The 25,833-nt window shown below is 41.0% G+C and overlaps 2 protein-coding genes across 4 annotated transcripts; one reads left to right on the plus strand and one right to left on the minus strand.

Annotated features, from left to right (window-relative positions):
- The first annotated feature begins 2,831 nt into the window (after window positions 1-2,831).
- gprc5c (G protein-coupled receptor, class C, group 5, member C) lies at window positions 2,832-25,151 on the plus strand. 3 transcript variants are annotated; one of them, XM_077625858.1, is made up of 5 exons: window positions 2,832-3,043; window positions 16,944-17,957; window positions 20,215-20,318; window positions 22,762-22,860; window positions 23,918-25,151. In XM_077625858.1, exons 1-5 carry the CDS (start codon window positions 3,031-3,033, stop codon window positions 23,948-23,950), a joined length of 1,263 nt encoding a protein of 420 aa, XP_077481984.1. In that variant the 5' UTR covers window positions 2,832-3,030; the 3' UTR covers window positions 23,951-25,151. The 3 variants fall into 3 exon arrangements, with proteins under 3 accessions (XP_077481984.1, XP_077481985.1, XP_077481986.1); XM_077625859.1 differs by having other exon boundaries at window positions 2,849-3,043; window positions 16,944-17,951; XM_077625860.1 differs by lacking the exon at window positions 2,832-3,043 and adding an exon at window positions 15,803-16,013.
- btbd17a (BTB (POZ) domain containing 17a) lies at window positions 7,325-13,815 on the minus strand. Its single transcript, XM_077625941.1, has 4 exons — window positions 13,720-13,815; window positions 11,322-11,610; window positions 10,535-11,237; window positions 7,325-7,955 (listed from the first exon to the last, which is right to left on the minus strand). The coding sequence occupies exons 1-4, from the start codon at window positions 13,781-13,783 to the stop codon at window positions 7,587-7,589; spliced, it is 1,425 nt and encodes a 474-aa protein (XP_077482067.1). The 5' UTR covers window positions 13,784-13,815; the 3' UTR covers window positions 7,325-7,586.
- Window positions 25,152-25,833: the final 682 nt, after the last annotated feature.

Consider the following 25,833-nt stretch of genomic DNA (forward strand, 5'->3'; position numbering starts at 1 on the left):
CATCGTAAACTTCTGGTAAGAAAATTGTCATTTCTGTCATTAAAAAGCATCAGGTTCTCATCAAGGTAGACTCATTTATTTTTTCAAATTGAATAATTTGATAGTTTGCATTTACAAAGACAGGCATGTCCTGATGATATTGACCCAAATAATGTGCAATCCAGCAGACGATCCTTTGGATTCATACAGTATCTCAGAAATACCACGTGCGATGTTTTTTCTTAAGTAACACATTTGTACCCCCTATTAATACCATGAATATGGAGGTGAAAATTATGAATTAGGGGGCGTCTCATACTAGAGAAATTGTAAAATTCAACGATTTTAAGGCAATTTTAAGGGTGCGGCTTATACGCGGGGGCGGCTTATATCCGAGTAAATATGGTATGTTGTGTGTGTGTGGTTTGGGGCGCACGCTTGTGTGTATTCCTTCCTCTTTTTCGGCCATTGCTTTTTGTCCCTTTGTACACCTGAACACTGATTTTCAAAATAAAAGTTTATCGGTGGGTAGGAAGTGTTTATTTATTCCGATTTTACGATCGTCATTATTTGTTTACGACGGGAGCCGAACGCAGACGCTCGTTATGCGGCAGACACGCTTACGCCAACGCTGGTACCAGACAGCCGAGTTCCGCCAGTGAAAAAGTGCTGCCTCATTGGTCATTGAACTCTTTCGCTGTCATTGACGTTCAATCCATTTAATTGCTGCTAATCCTCACGGTTCAAATGGATGGCATATACTGTGAAGTATCTTAAATATTTGTGGTTAAAATCGAGCACTGATGAGTCAAAGGCTTTAGATGTATGACATTTCGATTCTGCCCATTCTGGCCTTCTACATTTTTCCTGTGTGTTTATTATGCTCCAGACTTGTGGTGTAAATGTTTTGTACACACGGGATGAAGGATGAAATTGGCAGTATTTGGATTATCTGGCCACGGATGTCGTCACGGCGATCCCGCTCACGATTGTTGTGATTCCTCAAAGCCGATAAAAATAACTGCGCGATGGGATCAAGATGAGTCCACTTTTGCGTGACCTCACATTATTCCCACACTTCCCGTCCTGTCGGGAATGTCGGAAAATTGGCTTTACCGTCTGATGAAGGAATTGCCAGGAATGATCAAACAATGAGTCCACAGGAAGGTTAGCGTGAAGGAAGAAAATAACTCAAACTACAATTAAAAACATTCATTCATTCATTTTCCATATTGTGTAACCTCACAACGTTTGCAGCGGGTGCTGAAGCCAATCCCAGTCGTTACAGGCACCAGGTGGGGGACAATCTGAATTGGTGGCCAGCCAATCGTGTTGTTAACATCCAATAAAGTGGCACCTCGAGATACGAGCTTAATTTGTTCCGGGACTGAGCTCGTATGTCGATTTACTCGTAAGTCAACTGAACGTTTCTCATAGGAACGAACTAAAAACAAATTAACTCCTTCCAACCCTCTGAAAAAACACCAAAAAGAGGATATTGGATTGGAAAAACATTTTTATTTGTTCTTATTCGCCATCTATTAACAAAGTAACAAATAACTAGTGTTTTAATAGTACTAAAAGGTGTTTAATAGTATTAAAATTAGACGGATTTCGCGGAGGGGGAGAGAGACGGACGGGGAGGTGGGAGACACTTTTTGCACGGCAACGCGCTCGTAACATAACAAACTAATTTAAATGAACTTGGATTGTGATGCAGACACACTCAAAAATAAGTTTAATCTAACCTTACACTAAACTTAATTCTAATTTTGTTTGACATTTTGATACCTTTCTTCTCCCAGGTTGGCTCTATTTGCCCCGCCTCCACCTTGACTTTCAGATGCAACCTGTCGAAGGTTGGTTGCTTTTGTCTTCCCTTCAAAATATTCCCAAAATTATGCACACAAATGTCCTCACAATAGGATAACACACGACCACTTGCCAGCGGGAAGTTGTATATACGCCATTCGCACTGACTAACGGGGGAAAAAAACACTGAAAAAATGCAACGCTCCGCCCAGTGCTTGTAGAGACATTACACGAGGGAGTATATCGTATATCAAAATTTGTCTCGTATCTCAAGATGAATATTTGCCCGAAATTTTACTCTTATCTCAAATTGCTCGTATGTCGGGGCACTCGTATGTCGAGGTATTACTGCAGGGGTAGGGAACCTACGGCTCGGGAGCCATATGTGGCTCTTTCCATGGGTGCATATGGCTCTCCACTAACCTGTGAGGTAAAATATGAAAATCACTAGTGAGAGAGCAGAGTCCTGAACGCACCAATAGGAGCGTCACGTCGACACTGTGGCGTTAAGACTAGCTCTAGCACCACTTTAATCATAATTTAGTTTTTCATTACTCATCTCATTAATACTGATTGATTACCAACATCATAACAATGTTGTCAAAAGAAATCAGAGACTTTTTGTGATTAAAAAGTGGTGAAATGATAAAAAAAATGCACATTTTCATATATTTTTACTTTTAAATTCTGAAAATGGCTCTTTGGCAATAACATTAGAAAATAAGAATTGTTTATGGCTCTCTCTTTCAAAAAGGTTCCCGACCCCTGTATTAGTGTATAGTATTCACAAAGTCACAACATTTGAAAAATTAAATATTACAAGCAAATCTATTGAATACAAAATAATTAAATCACAGCCACATAACGGTTTAATATTTATATAAAAAAACCTGATCATTCAGCCATGTTGAAGTGGGTTGGCTGTCTTTAGCAATGAATGAGTCAATGATATTTTGTCACCTCTTATTATGTGAATGCTTAACACACACTCTATATCAAACACGTAGCTTGCCGTGTTTGTTTGTCCGACACACTTAACATGTTCTGTTTACGTCAGTTTCAGAAAGTGGAGTTCTGTCGGGGTGCCATCAGCAGGACCCGGCGCCGCTCTTGTCCCATCTGGAAGGGTCCGCGACCTCTAGGTGGAGTGGGGCGACGGAGGCCTCCTGAGGCCCTCATAGACCGGGCATCTGAGTCAACAGGCCCTCAGCTGCGCAGGGGCCGGTGAAAAAAGCAACAATGGGAAAGTCTGGTAAGAGGTCTCGCTTATGCACGCTTACCCCCAAGCTCTCACACACACACTACTTACTCACTACTAAAAAATGATTGGCCTGCATAAATGACTAAAAGTCTCATTCACTACTAATGCATTTTCTCACACAATAATAATCAGCTTTCATACACCACAGAAACACAATCGTAGAAACATTTCTTTAAGACATTCACACATGAATGAAATAAATACTCATTCATTTTGTAAATTACACACCCTACCGACAATCTGCTTTTTGACACCGACCCGAGTTAGCGGTGGTTTCGTGGCAATGGAAGTCTTTTCCGTGCAATAAAGTGTATAACAAAAAGACACCCGCGTGACGGATGGTCCACTTTGTGATTGTTGGCGCGAACGCACAGATTCTGGCACGCGCTCGCAGACACAACATTGAGTCGGTTGTAACACTTCCAGAACTTTCTTCCAGAAAGAGCCGGCCAAGAATGCCGTCAGGTCGGGTTTGCACGCCAGTCACTTTTTCGGTCACGCCACTTTTCATCTAGGAGAAATTCAAAACTTGCGTGTTTACGCCGATGCTGTCCAAGACACTAAAAAAATGTGCAAACACACAGGTACAAAGACTCACAACACAGGTGCAGAAAAAAAGAGAAACCTACACACACAACTGACACGCATACACACAGCAGAGACACGTAAAGAAAACTCCAAATAGAAATTACCATGCTTTGTACAACTGTGTCGCCACCTAGTGGGAATCTGCGGGATTGACATTTTCACAAACCAATGGCAGCTTGATTTTATTAGGATTTTTTAGTTGTATGAAAAATGATTTTAATTTTTTTTTAAACTGTTATCAAAAATGCCATCATAATTGTCATCTTTACAAATTTCATGTCTTTATAAGGTGGGTGAAAATTTTTGGTAAAGAAAAAAATGTGAGTTATGTACTGCTAATTACTCATTTAATTTTAATTTTAATCACTTATTCATTCATTTTCCATTTATGATGGCATTTTTGACAAGTTTAAAAACATTTAAAATCATTTAGTTGCATGAAAAATGATTTTAAATGTTTTTAAACTTATCAAAAATGCCATCATAATTGTCATCGTTACAAATTCCATGTCTTTATAAGGAAGTGACAATTTTTGGTAAAGAAAAAAAATTGAGTTATGTACTGCTAATTACTCATTTAATTTAAATTTTAATCACTTATTCATTCATTTTCCATACCGCTTATCTTTAAAAATGTCGTGGGTATTTCAAATATTGTTTTATGTATTTTTATGAATTAATAAAATGTCTAAAAATGAATTAAAAATAAATAAAAGTTAAAATTAAACAGTATTTATATGTAAACTAAAGATTTAATCAAAATAATTCTCCCAACTAATTTTATTTTTTAAAACCACGCAGATTTTGGTTGAACACAAAATCCACAAAGAACATTTTTGGATAAAAAACAATCTGAAAACACTCAATGTGTTTTAAAAGGCAATACAGTGTCTGTGAGCACAACATGAACGTGTTGTAGAGCTAACACTCCCTTAATTGTCAATTATCTCATCTCATGTTGCATTTTGGTGCATAGAAACACCTAAGTTCTACTAAAATAATGAATCCATAAAGATTTGATTATAGATCCAAGTGTCACCCATTCAAGTCTGAAAGAAACTCAAGTTGGAAATAACCATTGATCAATACACACTCATACTACATTCATAAACAGTGATGTAATATACATGAACACATACACATACACTACATTTTCAGTTATTCCTTGTTAGCTTTTATTTTTGTTCCTCTACAGGCATATCCGATTCTAATGTGTTTCGGTCCTCATTTCACGACGAGGGTTGGCACACGAAATTTTTTTAGGGCTGGCTGTTTTCAGACTCATTTTAGCAAGTGTCCAAATCAGAATTGTGCCTGTTCAGACTGACCCACATTATTGAGGCATCTGAATGGTTACTGTGGAAACGAATGAATAAGGAAATGCATTTACTTTTTGGGGGGATTTCTTAACTTGGATCTTTTCCGTATCTCGAGGTACTCAGTTGCATATAAAAAGCTTTCAACAACCTGAAATTTTCTTACCTACAGGCATTTGTAAGACTGTATTAGCCAGCTAACAAATGGTGACATTACTTACCTACATTGCCATTCTTTATATTGGATTGAATTGGATAACTTTATTCATCCCGTATTCGGGAAATTTCATTGTGACAGTAGCAGGAAAAGGCATAATTATAAGTTAGACAGTACAGTTGCGGGGATACCCTGAATGGGTGGCCAGCCAATCACAGGGCACAATGAGACAAACAACCATTCACACTCATATCTAGGGGCAATTTAGAGTGTCCAATTAGCCTACCATGCATGTTTTTGGAATGTGGGAGGAAACCGGAGTACCCAGAGAAAACCCACGCAGGCCCGGGGAGAACATGCAAACTCCACAGAGACGGACCGACCTGGATTTGAACCCAGGACCCCAGAACGCAGATATTATTCTGTGCACTGTGACTGGATGAGTTGATTGACTGGTGCGAGACAATTCATTAGTTTTTTACTGAAGTTTAATATTGTTCTATTACTCTTGTAGTATTCAGAGACAGTTTCAAGAGCAATGTTGAATAAATAAATGTCTAAAGAGTTAAACTTAGGGAACATAAAAGTAATAATTAATAGCACCATCAGTTTAAGAGGCAATACAACGTTGAAGGAAGTCAAGAATAACAACAAAAGTAATGAGAGCGCAAAATGACAATCTTCACTTGATGCAAATTTCCATCTTTTAGGCAGTCGTGTAATGGAATAAGATGACAAAATATACATAAAAAATGAAAGAGTGGAGGCAAATGATTGACAACTGTCTCTGATAGGTTGATGTAATGATGGTTGGGTTCTTTGACACCTTGATGCCTAAATTTGCATTTGGCATATTTACATTAAATAGCATTGGTGGAATACATAAATACAGAAAAACAAACCTTAAAAAGATGAATACATCGACAAATACACATATAAATCGCAAAATCTTGTATTAATAAATCCCCAAAAAGATTTAAATAATAGAAAGAAATAGAAGAAAATATATCAAATTGAGAAAACAACTAAAATGTATTTAATTGAAGAAAATAATTTTGGGGAAAATATAATTTACTAATAAATTCCTCCTTTTATTTTTTAATCATATATAATTTGTCCTTTTAAAAACAAATTGACGATTTTTAAGATTTCAGTGCATTGAATAATGTAATTTTCGTAGTTTTTTGAATGAATGCTATGTTTATGCACTATTTTAATTCCTATTTTTTCGAACAATGTTTTTCACGTAAATTTGTTAAATGCAATTTGAGGCATCAAGCGGTTAAACCAAAACCTGCAACCTGACTGTTCATGATAGATGAGATGAAGTGCAAAGGTGGAATGGAAGCGACTGGACTCTTGTGGTTTTTGATCGCGTTTTGTTTTGAACAATTTGGTCATTTTTAACTGATCTCATCAAACTGACGTTCACATACATAGACATCCTCTGGACCAAAATATGAACATTTGCCATAGAACATGACCTATATTGTGCACGCCAAAACTCAATTATACTTACTATGTTATTAATATTTTTAGACCAAATTTTACTTGCTTTATTCCTGTTCTTCTTCAAGGTGAGACAACTAACTAAACTGTTATTCATAGGTGGATAATAATACATTTGATAGCTATATTCTAGGAATATATGCACATTGAACTACTACTACTACAACCCGCTTATTCATTTAATTATATTTATTTATTTATGTATTTTTTATGTATTTATCTATTTATTTATTTATCTATTTATTTATTTATATATATTTATTAACTTATTTATTACCTATTTATTTATGTCTAAAATGTCTTTTTCTGTGTCTGTATTCTCACCCTCTTGGCTACTGTGACAATGAAATTTCCCGAATACGGGATGAATAAAATTATCTAATCTAATCTAATCTACTACTACTACTACTTTTTTTATTTTTGTCCCGGAGCTAATTAATTAATTAATTAATTGTGGACTAATTGTTGTATAGAGGTTTTATGTTAGTAAAAGGCATGTGAGCTCTTAGGGGGTGCTAATAAATTTGAACTTATTTATTGGTAATTTTGAATGTTTTTTAGTGAATAAATTCAATTATAAATTGATTAAATGTACATAAAATGAAAATAATACATTGCTTATGGCCCACAATCACACGCTAACATCTTAAATTTTAGTTTTAAATTGTTGCCTGCCATTCACATAGATGTCCAGTTTTTTTTTCAATGGCTAGGATTGGCTTTGAATGCTCATATTTCGGTCCAATTTATTCTCAAAATTATTTGGACGTCTAGGACTGTCATGGGCAGCTAATAGGTATTTGTTATTACCCCTTTACTCTTGGAGCTTTACATTTAAAAGCATTAAATGCACGTCCAGTCGCCTCCATCCGTTTTTATGGCTTTTTTGATGACTGACAATACACGCACACGTAAAGATAAGATAATAATAATCAGGGAATTGGTGCTGACAATGGCAGGGGGGTCAGTTCTTGGTAACAAGGCTCTGGTACATGGGCTTGATCACCACATGGAGCACGAGGGACCCGTCCACCAGGTACTCGGAGGTTCGGCGATGCAGATCGGCGTCAGCCAGGAAGTCGCCGTTCTCCTCAGTGCTCTGGTGGAAGTCGTAGATGTGCTTGACAAGCAGTCGTCCCTGCCGCTGTGCCAGAACCAGGAGGGTTTTCTGGAAGGTGACGCCGGCAAAGTCGGCGCTAGAGGTGGCTGGCGTGACAATGACGCGGGGGCGCCCGCCCTCGACCCGTGTGGGCTGCATGGCGCCCGCCTCCGTGTACATGGGCCTCATGGTGAGCGGCATCCAGCGGGGTGAAAACAAGATGTTCCAGGTCACCTGCGCATTTACAACAAGGTGTCACTAGGGTCACGCGAGAAAACTGAATTGGACCTCTAGCGCCATCAATGGCACTGAATTTATACATATGGCTACCATGAATAAACAACTTTGATTTTTTTGATTCATCACATTTCATCTCATTTTCGGAACCGCTTTATCCTCACTAGGGTTGCGGGGGGTGCTGGAGCCGATCCAGGCTGACATTCTGAATTGGTGGCCAGCCAATCGCAGGGCACAAGGAGACAAACAAACATTCACTGTCACACATATACTTAGGGGCAATTTAGAGTGTCCAATCCGCCTACCACCATGCATGTCTTTGGAATGTGGGGGGAAACCGGAGTACCCGGAGAAAACCCATGCAGGCCCGGGGAGAACATGCAAACTCCACACAGGTGGACCGACCTGGATTTGAACACAGGACTCCGATTGTGAGGCCGACGCGCTAACCACTCAGCTGCTGGGCCGTCCTCATTGTAATATTCCAAAACCAAATTAAATCGTAATATTTCAAGAATAAAGTACTTTTGTTGCTTATTTTTAATGTAATATAAACCAAAAGTTGTTTGGTTACACGGACATCAACTTTTGGTGTAAAGTTCGTTTGACCACAAAACTGCTTTTCGCATAATAGTAGAGATTGAAGTCATTTTAGGAGAAAAAGTTGTAGATATACGAGACTAAAATCTGTACATTACTTCTTTTTCCATCACAAGAACCGGAAGTTGTTCAGGGTCCGTGGACTTAAACTTTTGGTGACATAGGGTCGGTGTGAAAAATTAGATATTGAAATACAGTCATACCTCTACCTACGAATGCCTCTAAGTACGAAATGTTCAAATGAGTGACTCGAGATACAAAAAAAGATCCAAGTTACGAAATCCCCCAAAAAGTAAATGCATTATCCGTTATTTTATTTTGAAAATATTGTCGCAGATGCATTGATTCTGACTTTAGAACATCGCTACCATCTACAGGGCTCTCATTTCATCGCTCTCATTCTATCTCATATAATGACAATAAAAGCATTCAATTCAATTTAATTGCCTCACAACAATCCATGTTTCAAGATTCTCTCTTACATACTTATCCACCTCGGCTAAATGCTGCCCTTATTAATGATTGCAATTCCCCTTATTAAGCAATTAAAAACCGTACAAATACAACGCGGTACATATTTTCACACACATACACACATGAGGAACACGTAAAAGTCTAAAATGTATGTAGTACTACAAAGTGGACGGCTTTCGGCCCTGGATAAAACCATCTGGCGGACAAACTATTTTTTTTAATTACGTCTCCCAAAATAAAGGCTGCGGATGGAACTATTTCAGCGGGGCAGGGCACATTTTCCCTGGAATTTTTGGCCATTACATTCATTTTAAGACAAAATTGGGACACTGACCAATTTTAAAGGGTTTAGTTGGTAGTTGTGTGAGTACCGTGGAACTAATTGGAAAATTTACATATAAAGTACACCTCTACTTACAAAATTTTCAAGTTACAAATGTTTTTATTAATTTCGTAAAGAGAGGTATGACTACTTGTTTTGTGTTTCTTTGATTCCTGTTGATAAAACTTTGATGAGAATGACATCAAGCTGTAAATATAGGTGACAGTTTTAAATTAGAAGATTTTCAATTTGTGCTATGCCTTGAGATTTTTGCAATGCAAAAGGGCCGCAGCTCAAAAATAGTTGAGAAACACAACAGTGGTACCTCTACATACGAGCAGCTCTACCTACGAGATGCTCGAGATATGAGGAATATTTCGAGCAAATAATTCGCTCTAGATACGAGAAACATTTCGAGATGCAAGAAAGCCAGGTGGCCATGACATGAAACAGAGGCTGTTTATCATTCTAGTGCTTTTTTGCCGCATCTCTTTCGTGTATAACAGATATCTACGAGAACTGAACAATTTTTTCACACAGTTTCTCCTACACATGGACCAGAAAACGCACAACGCGCATGCGCGGGCAAAAAGAGGGCTTTCTGGGTAATGAAGTATACTCGTGCACACAACACCGATAGCCAATGGCACCCTTTCTTAGAATAAAACTTCATTACCCACAATCAATACGTGGGTAGGCTGAGCTGTTGCATTTCCTGCTTTTCCTTAGCCTGTTAGCTCCCGCGATCGCTCATTCAAGACTACAAGTGGTCGTGTGTTATTCTATTGTGAGGACATTTGTGTGCATCATTTTCAGAATATTTTGAAGGGAATACAACAGCAAACAGCCCATCGATAGTGAACGTGAGGGTGGAGGCGTGGCAAACAGCTAACCCGCAGAACGAAGGTAAAACAAATGAAAACAAAATTAGAATTCAGTTTTGTGTAAAGTCACATTAAACGTATGTTTGAGTCTGTCTGTATATATTAATCCAAGTAAATTTAAATTTGTTTGTTCGGTTACGATGCTTGTGAGTTGTGAGGATAATTGGTACCAAAAATGAATGAATGAAAGAATATACTTGAGCCAGTAAACCCAAACGCTCAACGTTGAGCAGTGAGGTGTCAAGTTAGGATTCAGTTTAGGGTCACCCGGTATATAGAAATAAGGATGACATTACCCGCTTGCTAGCGTCGTGTGCGCTGGGCCCGAGCTGCGTCTGGAAACTGGTGCTGCGGTCGTCCCGGGTGGGATTGGCCACCACCCAGGAGGACCCCCACACAGGGGCCAGGTAGTTCCTGGGCACAAAGAGGCTGCAGTTGACGTCAAAGTACTTGGCCATGTGCACGGGAGAGGCTGCATGGAATTGGTAGGACATGTAGAGCAGATCGCGGACCGACTCCTGGTAGCGGGCCAGAACAGCCGACTGGGTCTGCAGGCGGAAGAGGTCTCGGGGTGGCATCATGGCATAGCGCACTGCCCTGAGCGCATTCTCTGCCATCAGCCCGTCAGGGCGGTTGTGCGAGATCCACTCCTCCAGCCCAGCAAAGAGCTCCATCTCGCTCTGGACCACCAAATCGGAGCGCCGCAGCAATGTCATGAGCAGCTGGGAGCTCACGCCGGTCCACTCGCCACTTCGTAGGACGGAGGACAGGTTCCAGGCCAAGTATTGGAGGCAGCTGTCGCGCAGGGATACGTCGCCTGCCTCCAAGGCGTACTCATACCAGCCCGCCACGTGGCCCGAAGGCGAATCCCGGGCCAGGTTGAGCTTCATGTAGTCGGTCAAGCCCCGCTGAAGCACCGAAACCTGGTACTTGCTGGCTAGGCGGTGAAGCGGGGTGGCCTGCTCTAGTCGCAGGGAGAGGTCGCCGCAGTACAGGTACCTGCGCTCGCAGAGAAAAAAAACAATCACATTCCAAAAACATGTAAGCACGCCGAAGACCCGCAATGCGCAGTAGTGTTCAGACCTGATGAACTTTTCAAAGACGGCGGCACATTCTGGACTTTCGCGCAGTGTGAGCGTGCTGCCATTTCGCACCCGCAGCATGTGCTCCAGAACCGGACTCTGCAGCGACAGAACCAGGGCGTGGACTGCCATCAGCTTGACCTCGTCGGCGTCGGGCGTCTCCACCCGCAGGGTCACGTCGCTACCGTTGCCTTGGAGGAACATAACCTCCAAGCGCTGAACCAGCGACAGAGAGTGGCTCAGGGTGTCCGCGCCGCCGTCATCTGGCTGGCCGTCCACCTTTAGTGGGTCTGAGATGCCGTCAGACAAGTTTAATTGTAGTGCCCCAGTTATGCATCAGGCAAAACCAAAGAAAAGACAAACATTAGCTAAGATAACAATGCAAAAGTACAAATTCCAGAAAACAACAAGAGAATACTATTTCTGAAACTGTTGGGCCCTTGGGACCGATCTTGGGTCAAATACAAAAAGATTCCAACCGTGACCGGACATTTCGTCGAAAGACATTTGGTCCCCGGACGTTTGGTCCCCGGACGTTTGGTCGACCGGACGTTTGGTCGACCGGACGTTTGGTCGAACGAGCGTTTGGTAGAACGGACGTTTGGTAGAACGGACGTTTGGTAGAACGGACGTTTGGTAGAACGGACGTTTGGTAGAACGGACGTTTGGTAGAACGGACGTTTGGTAGAACGGACGTTTGGTAGAACGGACGTTTGGTAGAACGGACGTTTGGTAGAACGGACGTTTGGTAGAACGGACGTTTGGTAGAACGGACGTTTGGTAGAACGGACGTTTGGTAGAACGGACGTTTGGTAGAACGGACGTTTGGTAGAACGGACGTTTGGTAGAACGGACGTTTGGTAGAACGGACGTTTGGTAGAACGGACGTTTGGTAGAACGGACGTTTGGTAGAACGGACGTTTGGTAGAACGGACGTTTGGTAGAACGGACGTTTGGTAGAACGGACGTTTGGTAGAACGGACGTTTGGTAGAACGGACGTTTGGTAGAACGGACGTTTGGTAGAACGGACGTTTGGTCGCCGGGTTCGCTCGCTGTCAAATTATGACAGAGTTTACTGTTGATATTTTGATATTATATATTTAGATATTAAACTCTTTCTCTCTCTCTCTCATGATTATAATTTTGAGAGCTGGTTTCAACAGTAACAACCCGGCGACCAAACGTCCGTTCTACCAAACGTCCGTTTTACCAAACGTCCGTTCGACCAAACGTCCGTTCGACCAAACGTCCGTTCGACCAAACGACCGTTCGACCAAACGTCCGTTCGACCAAACGTCCGGTCGACCAAACGTCCATTTTACCAAACGTCCGGTCGACCAAACGTCCGAGTACCGATTCCAACACACCAACAAGGGCCGGAGGTGACTGTGTAGTTCCTTCCCAAAAGAGTGCATTCAGCCAAAGCACCTTCTCAAATCAATCAAATCAAAACCCTTTATTGTCATTATACAACAGCTGCGTATAACGAAATTAGTGGTGCTACTCCACAAAGTGCGTGTTTCTCAGTAAAAACAACAAATAAGTAATATAAAAAGTCACATCCGGGCAAGGTAAATTCTAAAATATTGCACAATCTAAGATATTGCACATTGTTATTGCACTCTCTGTTCATACCTGGAACTCAATACCAATTACCATACGTGAACTCCCGTTTCTAAAACTGAGATCGCAACGTTGTCTAAAACTCTGCTACAATCTCGATTAACATGAACATGAATATGTACATTAATATGTGGTGTCCCTTATTAAATTAATCAAACTCAAACTAAAGTCAAATTTCTCTGCGACAACTGATGTTGGAGAAGTTATGGTTGAGTCTCTGTTATGCTTTTAAGCAAAATAACACTGAAAACCTGGTCGGGTCCAAGGTTAACTTTTGGAGTTCAATGGGTTGCTTGCACCGGTTTTAGGGCTGCTTCTTTTCCACATTAAGTTTTCTCTTATCCACTCACGAAGGAAGTTAGGAAGAATTGAGTGTGACAACTGTTACTAGGACAGTCATTGGGTCATCGATCGGTCGCCTGATGACTGATTGTGGGTCACATTTAATTAAAACTCAGCCCCCTGTGTTGTTCGGTTATTGATTAGTACAGTTCCATCTTCCATGCACACTCTATTGTTTCCTGATGAACAACTTGATCCAGTTTTCCAAAATTATGTACTTGTTTTGAGAGAATCTATCCTGGTGGACTAACAGCCAGAGTTTACCACACTATCTGGACAATCCTCATATTTGTGTGGGTTTTCTCCAGGAGCTTGTGGACTCCGCTTATAAAGTCGAAGCCAACGATTGAAGCTCAGGCTTCAAAATTGTCATCAAGTTTTCTTTCGCTGAGGATCAAACAAAAGAATTGCACATTTTTGAGCTTTTACGTACCTGCTGCCGTAGTCCATACCCACACAGCCTGCAACAGTAGCACCACCTTTTTCACCATCTTCATCTGCTTCTCCTTTCTCTCTGAACGTAGCGACGGCCAAGTATTATGGGGATGCAGCCGATGACGACTTTTTAATGTGGGTCATCGGCCGTACCCTGGGCGGAGCTAGGCTGGGATTCTGCACGCTAGCGGACAGCCGCTAGGATCGGAGCTCCAGTTCGTAGGGTTGCCGCAAACGATTGTTTTCAATCGTTGACTACTTCTCTATGATTTTCACGTTTTGTTGACTGATCACTACACACATTTACTTTTAACATTCATTTAATTTACATACAGTAGTACAGACGCTCCCCTACTTACGAACGAGTTAGGTTCCGAGCGATTGTTTATAAGTTGAATTTGTTTGTAAGTTGATTCAGTGCTATATTTTGTATTATAATTTATGTTTAAGGCCTATATAAGTATATTGAAGGTTTATATAAGTGTATTTGTATGTTTAAGGCTTGTATAAGTAACACGCATTGGTTTGTACTGAAAAAAACATTTAATAAAATGGAGAGAATATGTACAGTACTGTATAGAGAGAGAGAGAGAGAGAGAGAGAGAGAGAGAGAGATTTATGTATTAGAAACTGGCCTAAAGAAGTGATCTAACGACAATTGCACAGTTTTCTTCTTTTTTTCATCATAAATGATGCGGTAGCACTGTATGGCATCATTCAATTGATTTGCAAACTTTGTGCAACGTTCAATATTTGGGTCCTGCTGCTGGATCTTTCTGTTTATAAATGGTACTGACGGTCGAACGATTCAAGTTGTATGCCCGTGAAACGCTCACCACTCTCACGCGCATCAAGCTTCGTTATTATTGCCACTCGTTTCAAATGAAATGGCTTGCCTCTTCCTTGCAACTCCCTCAATAGAAGCCTTTCACTTTTTACCAACCATATTCAATAATGGATGCACGAGATATTTAATGATACAAATGAAAAAGGTTCTTTGCGCACTGGAGATACGTCAGGCACTTCCGCATTGCAACGAAGAAGGTAGATGCTGGGTGAGCTGAGCCCTCACAGCGCCAGGCGTCGGTATTAGCGGCAGAAAGAAGCACTACTCGGAAAAAAATACAAAATTGGACTTACGAACATTTTTCGACTTAAACGCAATTTGCAGACATGTTCGTATGTACCGTTGTTCGTAAGTTGAATGTTCGTAAGTAGGGGAGCGTCTGTACCTCGACGTACGAGTGCCCCGACATACGAGCAATTTGAGATACGAGTAAAATTTCGAGCAAATATTTATCTTGAGATACGAGACAAATTTTGCCCGCAACTCCCTCGTGTAATGTCTCTACGAGCACTGGGCGGAGCGTTGCATTTTTTTGTGTTTTTTTCCCCGTTAGTCGGTGCAGAATGGCGGAGGAGCTTGCTCGATAATACGAGAGGAGTATGTACTACTTCTCGTTGGCCAGTGGTCGTGCATTATCTTATTGTGAGGACATTTGTGTGCATCATTTTCGGAATATTTTGAAGGAAAGACAAAAGCAAACAACCCTCGATAGGTTGCATTTGAAAGTCAGGGTGGAGGCGGGGCAAATAGAGCCAAGAAAAGTATAAAAATGTAAAACAAAATTACAATTAAGTTCAATGTAGGGTTAGATTAAACTTATTTTTGAGTGTCTGCATCGTAATCCAAGTTCATTTAAATTTGTTAATGTTATGTTACGAGCATGTTGCCGTGCAATTTTCCCTATCTTAGTTTTATTCATCTTGTCGCACATTGAGTCTCAATTGAAACACTTTCACCTTTTTGGCACATGGAGACAATAAATCCAATATAAAAGAGATCACAATGTTTAATGTTATTGCTCCAAGACGAATAATCCTTCTAATCAATATTGGAGTGGTTATCTCGATTCTGTCATGGCACTGAAACTGCCAGTCCTATTAAAACACCATAATTACTACACGAACTGAGTAGAAGTGAATAGTTAACGTGATGGACTCCACTCCAACTTTCTCTCTTTCACTTGTACTTACACAGTTTGTCCACGAGAGGGCTGACGGTGTGTTTGTGCGTGCATGTGTGTGCGTTGTGTGCGTTGTGTGCACTGTGTGCACGTGTTGTAGTATCGGTAGTGTGTCTGCTGCTGCTTGTGATTGTGCTTGTGTCGATCGTCAGACGTTTCGCAGGGTTTTCTTGTTTGCACTTGACGTTCTTTCCGCACAAACTGACCTGACAACCATTTTATTTGTTGAACTTTTTCTCATTTATTTCATTTAGGTCAACCTCAGGTAAGTGAACGCATCACTTTGATTCTTTCACATTATCTTCTACTATAGTATATGACCATGTCATTTGCAAATGATTTTATATCTGTCTTTTCACTTGAGACTGTTTTAACGTTTTTTTTCACCTGGTAAATGTCAGATTAAAACATGCGCATTCTCATAAAGTTTTTTTCTATATAAGATTAATTATTAATGTCTGTATTGGTAGCCTAAATCAACAAAAGTATTCCGGAAGGCTTCACAGAAACATAATAGAAATTAAAATATTAAATAGGGTATTTGAGTAAAGGAATAATAAGAATGGTATCATAAAATCAATGACAAATAAATGTTTAAAAATGAACAAATAAGTTAATTATGACATCACCGAAATGTAGCCCCCACCCCTTGAGGCAAGGACAAACTCATCTCATTAGAAAAGATCTTATTATAAATTCTTTTTCAAATAAACTCACTATCATTCTTGATATTTTATTCATTTTATTTATACACGTACAAATTTATCACAAAGTAGTTCCGTGCTATTTCTAGCCGATATCATCGTGTGGCAGCCAGCTACATTAGCATTAGCATAAGGATGTAAATCCCATAGAAATACCAATCATGCCAACGTGCACGGTCACCACGGCAACCATCAAAGGGACCTTGTTGCTATCACATGGCCGTGACTAAATAGCATATTTTAATAAAAGACAATTCTACACAACTCAACTTTGGACGACGTTAAAGTACACAAGCGTTCAGGACAACATTTTGGTTAGGAAGAACAAAGTGAATGTAAGTGTGAGTGGTTGTACTTTTATTGACTGTAAAAAGCGGACGTTGCCGGTCGTTGTTACACTTTCACGCATGAAAGTTGAAATATTTGACTTGAGTTAAACATTAACATCTTTCTCCTTCCTCGTCTCGGTCTGTCCATCTGTGTGTTAACAGGACGCGAGGGGGCGAGAGCGATGGCGTCCGACGGAAATCAACCCGCAGGCTGCGGTCCGGAAGTGGCGTCCATCTACTACAAGTTGTGCGACCTGAACGCGGCGTGGGGCGTGGTTTTGGAGGCCTTAGCGTCAGCTGGTGCGGCGCTCAGCTTTGTCCTGTTCATCGTATTGCTCGCCAACGTGCCCTTCACGAAGGACCGCGACCGGCGAAACGCAATAGCGCTGCACGCCGTTTTCCTGGCGTGCACGGCGGGCCTCTTCGGCCTGACTTTCGCCTGCATCGTGGCGGAGAATTTCGCCACCTGCGCTTCCCGACGTTTCCTGTTCGGCGTTTTATTCGCCGGATGTTTCGCGTGTCTCCTGGTTCAGGGAGTGCGGCTCAACGCCCTAGTCCGGGGTAAAGGCGCGCCGGGGACACGCAGCTCCTGTCTCGCCGTTTTGGTTCTGTGGGCCGTGGAGGTGGTCATCAACACCGAGTGGCTGATCATCACAGTGGCGCGGAATCCGCTGGAACTGGGAAACTATACGGCTTCGGTCATGTCCTGCAACGTGGCCAACGCTGACTTCGCTATGGCGTTGATCTACGTGATGGCGCTCCTCGTCGCCGCCCTGGGCGCAAGCCTGGGCGTTCTGGCGGGAAAACACAAGAAGTGGAAGAGAGAAGGCGCACTCATCCTGGCGTGCGGACTTGTCTCCGTGGGCATCTGGGCGGCGTGGATCGCCATGTATGTCCACGGGAATGGCGTCAGGGGCGGGCCAGCGTGGGATGACCCCACGCTAGGTGTCGCCCTGGTGGCTGAGGCATGGGTCTTCCTGGCGCTCATCACCATCCCACAAGTGTGTTGCTTGAGTGGGGAGGAAGATGAGAGCCCAAACTTTGCGGAGGACACGTACCCCAGTCGAGCCGTCGACTACGAGAACATTCTCAAGGAGCAATGTCCCCGCAATGTCTTTGCTGATAACATGGAGAACAAAGGCTTCTCCATGGAGGAACATGAAGGACATAGTAAGGGTACATAATTGTAATTCCAAATGCCTTACAGTTAGGCGGCGGCATAGTGCGCGAGTGGTTAGCAAGTTCGCTTCACAGTTCTGCGATCGAGGGTTTAATCCGTGGGGAGTTGAGTGCTTGGACAGATTTTACTCGGGTACTCCAGTTTCCTCCCGCATCCCCAAAACATACATGGTAGGCTGGTTGAACACTCTTAATCAGGGGTGTCAGACTCGGTATAGATGTATATTAAATTTCCTGATTTTCCCCTTTGAAATCAATAATTGTTGGTTTGCGGGCCGCGTTAACGTCAACTCGATTTCATGTGGGCCAGACCATTTTAGAAATAATATTTAGTTTTTTTTTTTTTTTATAAATGGATTAAAAGAATTGGATTAAAATCCCTGAAGATTCAGTTTTTTATAGATCTAAAACAATTTTTATTTTAGCTTTTTTTTGTATATTTTTAGATTTTACAAAATGATTTTTGAATTAAAAGCACAGAAAAAATTGATAAAAAAATTACGATTATTGATTTCAAAGCGGAAAATCAGGAAATTTAATATACATCTATACTCTTCATTTTAATTTGATCCTAAAACAGAAAGTCGGCACTCAAAATCAGGAAATTTAATATACATCTATACTCTACATTTTAATTTGATCCTAAAACGGAAAGTCGGCACTCATGATTTACTTTCCCGGGCCACACAAAATGATGCGGCGGGCCAGATTTGGCCCCCGGGCCGCCACTTTGACACATGTGCTCTAAATTGTCCTTACGAATGACTGTCTCATTGTGCCCTCAGCTTGTCTGGTAACCCCCGCCGACTGCACATTGTTGGTTGGGATATGCTCCAGCACCCCCTCGACCCTTGTGAGGATAATCGAATGATTCATTTTCCAAACCGCTTGCTATCTGGGCATGCGTATTACAATACACCTATGGGCTTTGCCTTGTGGCTTATGAGAATGTTTAACTCCTGACTGGTTGAATAATGGTGAGGACAATGTCAACAAGGAGGCGTCCATTTCCACATGGGAACACAGAACTTCCTGTTAATGTGTAATATGAATGTCTAAGCGCGTCCCTGAGCGCCTCATCAAATCACAAACACACAAAGAACAACCGTGTGTTGACATCGTCTCCATGGTGATGGAGTCACGGCAACCCTTTTCTCTCCTGTCACAACAATTAAGACTAAAGAATACAACACCTCACTTTACAACAAGGTTTTGCAAACCAAATTCTTGAGATCAATAGTTTAATTTGGGCATACTACCCATGGATTATTCAAATATTTCTATAGACGGAGAGATTTTCAGAATACTGGATCCCAACAAAAGAATTCTCTTCATCCTGCAGATGTCATGTTAGAAACTTTAATGAGGAGAAAGGCAGGGTGGACCCACATTTAGGTTCAATCCAAATATTGGAGTGGATTGGATAACTTTATTTATCCAGTATTCGGGAAATTTCATTGTGCCAGTAGCAAGAAAAGGCATAGTTATAAGTTAGACAGTACAACAAAGCAAAGCACAAAGTACAAAGCAAATAAAGTAAAGTAAAGTAAAAAGGAATGCTATATTTTATACCAAATAAACAACAAGGTAGCCAACTAAAAGCACAAATACAATACATTGACGATGACAGGAAGGAAGCAGGGAACTACTGTATTTTCTCATATAAACCACCCCTGTCTATAAGCCGCACTCTTAAAATTGCCTTAAAATCGTTGAATTTTACAATTTCTCGCGTATAAGCCGCCCGCTGATTCCCAATTTTCATCTCCATATTCATGGTTTTAATTGGGAGTATAAATGTGTTACTTAAGAAAAATCATTGCACGTGGTTTTCCTGAGATACTGTATGAATCAAAAGCACATTATTAGGGTCAATATCGTAAGGAAGTTAGTAATTCATCCAGTAATGGTTGTCTTCTTACTGCAAAACAGAAAATAACCAACAAATAGTACATGTTAATTTGCTGACATCGTATAGCAATGCTGTAAGTTGTGCGCATATAAGCCATACCCTTGGTTAAGTCATCTTTTTTTTTTTACTTACAAATACGTCTTATATGCTAGAAAGTACGGTATATACAAATGTGCAATGAGGGAGTGCGCACCAGAGAAACGAACGAGCAATCAGACGAGACACGACAGAAGTAACACAAAAAAAACACGCAAAAAGATAATGTTAGGCTTCTTTTAGTATTTTTTCAAAGCAGACGACCAAAACTGGAAGATTTTATTTTGTGTCCCTTCTTAACTGCAGGTACCAAGGTGGTCTCCCCGTATAGTGGCTACACGGGACAGCTGAGAAGTTGCGTGTACCAGCCCACCGAGCTAGCCCTCATCACCAAAGGCAGAGGGCCCACTGTGAGTACTACACCGCAACGGTTGCCCAGTAGTCACGAATGCAAGGTGATCCCAGGAGGTCCTTGATGATATTGCCCGAGGCAATTGCACAATCAAGGACCACCTGGGATTTACTTGTGTGAAAATGGTCCCCCACCTGATGCAAAATTGTAGGGTTTCTCTTTCCTTATTACTTTCTTTGTGCTGGTGTGTGTGTGTTTTTTTTTAAATTACAGTTTGATTCTTTAGATTTTCTTTAAAGCACGGGTGTCCAAACCGGTTGTTACATCCACGGGAGACGTCGAGTCGAGGTAGGAGGGTTTAGGACCCAATCACGGGGAAGCAGCTGAGGACGAGGCAAATTGTGCTCATAACCAAAACTTTTAATAACATAGGAGGGACCTTACAAAATAACTAAGACTTATGAAACGAAACCTGAAAACAAACCGGATTAGGGAAAACATGTGGAATCGAGGAGCAAGGTAGCGTGGCTGCATGGTAAGGGAATTTACGCAGACGATCCGACAATGACACTAAACTCAGTGACGTTTAAATACACAAATCAGGGACTAATTGTGAATCACGGGCAGCTGCTCGAACACAACGGCAGGGCAGGAGGGACAAACGAGTGGGCAAAACAGCAGCAGGTTTTCATTCCAACCGAAGAAGAAGATACATTTTAACTAGTCTGGTGTTTTAAAAGTAAAATGGATTGATTACTTTCAGCTGGTTTCAGAAGAACTTGGTTAAACTGTCTTTGCAGGATCAGTTGGAACAAAAACCTGCACTCACAGTGGCCCTTTGTGGAATAGTTTGGACATCCCTGCCTTAGGGTTCCCCAAACTAGTCCATGTAGGACCGCAGTGGGTTCAGGATTTTTTTTCCAACCATGCAATCTGGTGCCTTGCAAGTGAAATCAGTTGAATGGAGTTAGGTGCTGTTTGTTTTAACAGAAATCTGATTGGTTAAACCAAGGGTGTCAGACTCGGGTTGGTTCGCGGGCCGCTTTAACGTCAACTTGATTTCACGTGGGCCGGACCATTTTAGATATAATATTTAGATTTTTTTAAATAAATGGATTAAAAGCCCTGAATATTCCGTTTTTTATAGATCTAAAACAATGTTTATTGTAGCTTTTTTTAATATATTTTTAGATTTTACAAAATGATTTTTGAACTAAAAACAAAAAACTGATTACAAAATTACAATTATTGATTAAAAAGTGGGAAAATCAGGAAATTTAATATACATCTGTACTCTTCATTTTAATTTGATCCTAAAACTGAAAGTTTTAGTAAGTAGAAAGTATTTAATGTATAGAAATGTGTGCTGATCTTGTAATATTTGTACAAACTTTGGATGTGAAAAGGCATCAATTTCTTTTTAATACAGCCCGCAGATCCCGATACAGATGTATATATTTGTATTTTTTCATGTATATAGACTTTATTTTTTTACTCATGATTTACCCGGGCCTCCACTTCGACACATGTGGGTTAAACTGTCTGTGCTGGATTGGTTGGAACAGGTGTAGCGAACAAGTTATAGACACAAAGAGCAAAAATTTGAAACTGTAGGAGTCAAAGATCCAAACCAAAACAGACAGACACACACAGTTAAACACACATTTAAAACCATATTATTCACCATAACTTTTTCTTCCTCCTACAAAACAACGTGTCCAAATATTTTTTAAATATAATGAATTTGAGTAGGGCGGCCCGGTGGAGCAAGTGTTTAGCGTTTCGGCCTCACAGCTCTGGGGTCCTGGGTTCAAATCCAGATCATTTCCATCTATGTGGAATTTGCATGTTTCCTCTGGGTACTCCGGTTTCCTCCCACATTCCAAAAACATGCATGGTAAGCTGATTGGATATCCCAAACTGCCCCTAGGTATGGGTGTGAGAGTGAATGGTTGACCGTCTCCTTGTGCCCTGCGATTGGCTGGCCACCGATTCAAGGTGCCCCCCCCCCTCTGGCCCAGAGACAGCTGGGATAGGCTCCAGCACCCCCCACGACCCTAATGAGGATAAAGCGGTTCAGAAAATGAGATGAGATGAATTTGAGTGTGTTATAAGAGAATAAAAATAAGAGAAACATAAAATGAGGCAAAATATGATCAAAAGCAAAAAGCTGCATTCATTTTGGCCCGCAGCCGCATGTGGCTCGAGATCCGCGTGTTCAGAACAGCACTCACAGCTGCCTTTGAAGACCCAACTCCTGCTTTAGGACATATTCACACCAAGAATGTACTTCACTTTCTTTGGTCCTGATCAAATTACATTTAGTCAGGACTATTTTAGTTCAGGTCTAGTATTTCAATTTTTGCAAGCGACCCAGGATTTGCTGTGAAAAAGAACCGCATAAAAAAGCCTGGATAAATTGTATATTTTCCTCTGGAGCATATAAATCAAACTAGGGATTTTGCTGCCAGCCTGCCAACATTTTGCTTTTTCTCCTTCAGAATTCTCTGGAAACGTCTTACGATACCACCATCCCCAGAGCCTCAGCCCACCCTGCTGTCGGCGACGCCCACAACTCACTTGCGATGGACAGAGCCAACGTAGGTTGCGGGAACGGAAATATCGTAGGTTCACGTTAGGGGTGCACTAGAAAAATTGAGGGCTGGCAATCGTTTATTTGCTGCTACCCTTCCTGTTCAAATGCATTGGACGCCTAATAGGGATGAACTCATTTAAATTGAAAGCAGAAGGGAGATTGGACCTCTATCATTGTCCCTGGCAATGATAGAGTTAAAAGCATTGAGGAATGAGTACTAGGTGTGCATTTTTTACCATCAGATTTTTGTTGTTGTATTGGAATTTGTATTAGATTAGATTAGATAGCTTTATTCATCCCGTATTCGGGAAATTTCACTGTCACGGTAGCAAGAGGGTGAGAATACAGACACAGTAAAAGACATTTTAGACGTAAATAAATAGGTGGCGGCGCGCACGGGTGCTCTTCAGTTTGGTGCTTTTTTTCCTCAATCTTATCGTTATTTACTAACATCTGCGAGGCAAACTTTTTCTCCAGTCGCCAGGATTTAATTACTTTCGGCAGGAGATGCGATATATCCATCACAACAGATTAACCTACAATATCCCCAAGGACATCTCGAGACCACCGGGATCTCCGTGGATAGTAATAATATCTTAGATTAGGCAATATTTTAGTATTTACCTTAACAAGATGTGACTCTTATATTTCTATATTACTTATTTGTGGTCTTTTGCTGGGAAAGCGCACTTTGTGGAGTAGCACCACCAATTTCGTCATACGCAGCTGTGTATGATGACAATAGGCTTTTTTGATGATTAGATGATGATGATAAAAAGCCTGTCTGAACAGAGGTATTTTTATTTTATTTTTAATGTTAATTTTTAATTGCTGTATAGTCCGTGTATCAAGATATACAGGATGTTTCAGGATACGTATAGTATCGTGAAATTGTTCTTAATACTCCGCTCTAGTCTACGTTTACTTCCTGTTTCATGTTGCCTTGATCTTTGCATACGTTTGTATCCAAACGTAATCAGCGTCGATCTCTCTTAACATGTTAACATGGCAACCAAAGCAACCTCACCTTGGTTTTTACTTCTCTGTGTGCGTGCATTCAGGGCAACACGTTCCATAGGACACCGCATTGGTGAAGCCAACTTCCTGACGACCCCAGATGACCTTTGACCTCTACTGCTCTCATCTGAGATGGAGGCAAGAATGACTGAATTTTTTCACAATACATATGCACAATGTCTCATTTGTGGTAGTGATTGATCGTCTTTCAGTGCCATTGACGGTAACAGACTTCAATTCATTTGCAATTCATCCTATCCAGCCAGTTTAGATTGGCCCACAGCAAATAATGAAAACATAATTAAATAGGGCCCGCACAACAAGCTTACATTCAGCCTACATTGCACTTCTTATATTTAACACTTAAACAGCACCTCTCCATTAGCTGAGTGGTCAAAATTTGATATGTTGAAACAAATGTAGAAAACTGTGTAGAATTTTAGTATTTTGTTTAACATAAATAAATTGTTCGCCAAAGTTTGTTTCAGTCGTGTAAATCTCAATATATATATATGTTTATATATGTGTGTATATATATATATATATATATATATATATATATATATATATATATATATTTGGGGGGGGGTGTCCTTATCCCTTATATTATTGTACTGTTGCATCTAACCCTTTATCCATTCACTTCTATTAGCAATTATAGACATTGAATCCATTTCACTGTGGATGATAAAGCGATTCAAAAATGAACGAGTCCATTTCAATTAGAAAGGTGGTACAGTAACCCATTGAATATTGCGGTTGATGTAGACCAGATTTCAATAATTAATGGCGGAATAAAATCGCAAAGTAGTGAATTCGCGATAAGTGAAGACGTGATAATTGAGGGATTACTGTAGTTAGTTTTTGATTACAACGATGTAAATATGCTTTGAACGCACCTTCACAAAACTGCCATGTAAATATCTCATCTCATTTTCTGAACCGCTTTATCCTCATTAGGGTCGCGGGGGGTGCTGGAGCCAATCCCAGCTGAATCGCACACACACTCATACCTAGGGGCAATTTAGAGTGTCCAATCCGCCTACCATGCATGTTTTTGGAATGTGGGAGGAAACCAGAGAACCCAGAGAAAACCCACCCATGCATAGGGAGAACATGCAAACTCCACACAGGTGGACCGACCCGGACTTGAACCCAGGACCTCAGAGCTGTGAGGCCGACGCGCTCACCACTCGCGCCCTACGTGACGTAAATATGTCTATGCAAAATTCAAAATTTCTTATCTGTATGTCCTACAAAATAAATGTGTTGGCTCTCTTCCTCTCTGACACCTCATTTTATCCACAAAGCCTGATGGGAAGTGGAATCCGTCGAAGTCTGGCCCGTAGAAACCGGACAAGGACATCAGAGGACATTCGCTAGACACGTTTCTCTGTATGAGTACGTATGTTTGTCTCTTTGTTTTGTGTTTGTGTGTCTATCAGTCTTTGTATGATAACTCATTCAGTGCCACTGAGGCGTCCAATCATCCTTTTGCTTTTGTATTTTAAACGGGGGGAACATCTAGTGCAGTCAGCGGCGGTCCGTGCATTTTCTAGCGACGCCTTTAATCCAACCCTCAAAAACTATTTTGTGTTGCCAACTCGAAATCTGATTGGTTAAAGCAACAGTCTTATCGACGCTAGTTTAATGCAGCAGAGCCAGCAGAACTGATTGTGAAGGGCTTGAGGCAGATTTCTAACCCTGGCAACAAATAATGGCTGAAATGTGATTGGTTAAATGCTTCAATATGAAAACACACATCTGGAAGCAGTGCAACCAGAGGGAAAAGCATTGAAAGGAAGCTAACAGACAATTTGGAATTATTTCATAAGTATTGATGGACAAAATATAATATATGATTCAGATATTTCTTAGGCCAGCAAAGAAGGCCTTGAAGGCCCTGACGGCCCGCCACTGAGTGCAGTCAATGGCAGCTATACTATTACTACTGTTTGGC

The sequence above is a fragment of the Stigmatopora argus genome, chromosome 18, assembly GCF_051989625.1.
Source record: "Stigmatopora argus isolate UIUO_Sarg chromosome 18, RoL_Sarg_1.0, whole genome shotgun sequence".
Classification (NCBI taxonomy): domain Eukaryota; kingdom Metazoa; phylum Chordata; class Actinopteri; order Syngnathiformes; family Syngnathidae; genus Stigmatopora; species Stigmatopora argus.

Bases quoted from the DNA above. Each gene is read 5' to 3' on its own strand.
- gprc5c (XM_077625858.1), top strand. The intron at 20,319-22,761 runs GTGAGTACTACA...TTTCTCCTTCAG, and splicing joins CCAAAGGCAGAGGGCCCACT to AATTCTCTGGAAACGTCTTA. The intron at 22,861-23,917 runs GTAGGTTGCGGG...GCGTGCATTCAG, and splicing joins TTGCGATGGACAGAGCCAAC to GGCAACACGTTCCATAGGAC.
- btbd17a (XM_077625941.1), bottom strand. From the start codon at position 13,783: ATGAAGATGGTGAAAAAGGTGGTGCTACTGTTGCAGGCTGTGTGGGTA. The intron at 11,611-13,719 runs GTACGTAAAAGC...ACGGCATCTCAG, and splicing joins GGTATGGACTACGGCAGCAG to ACCCACTAAAGGTGGACGGC. The intron at 7,956-10,534 runs GTAATGTCATCC...GTAAATGCGCAG, and splicing joins CACACGACGCTAGCAAGCGG to GTGACCTGGAACATCTTGTT.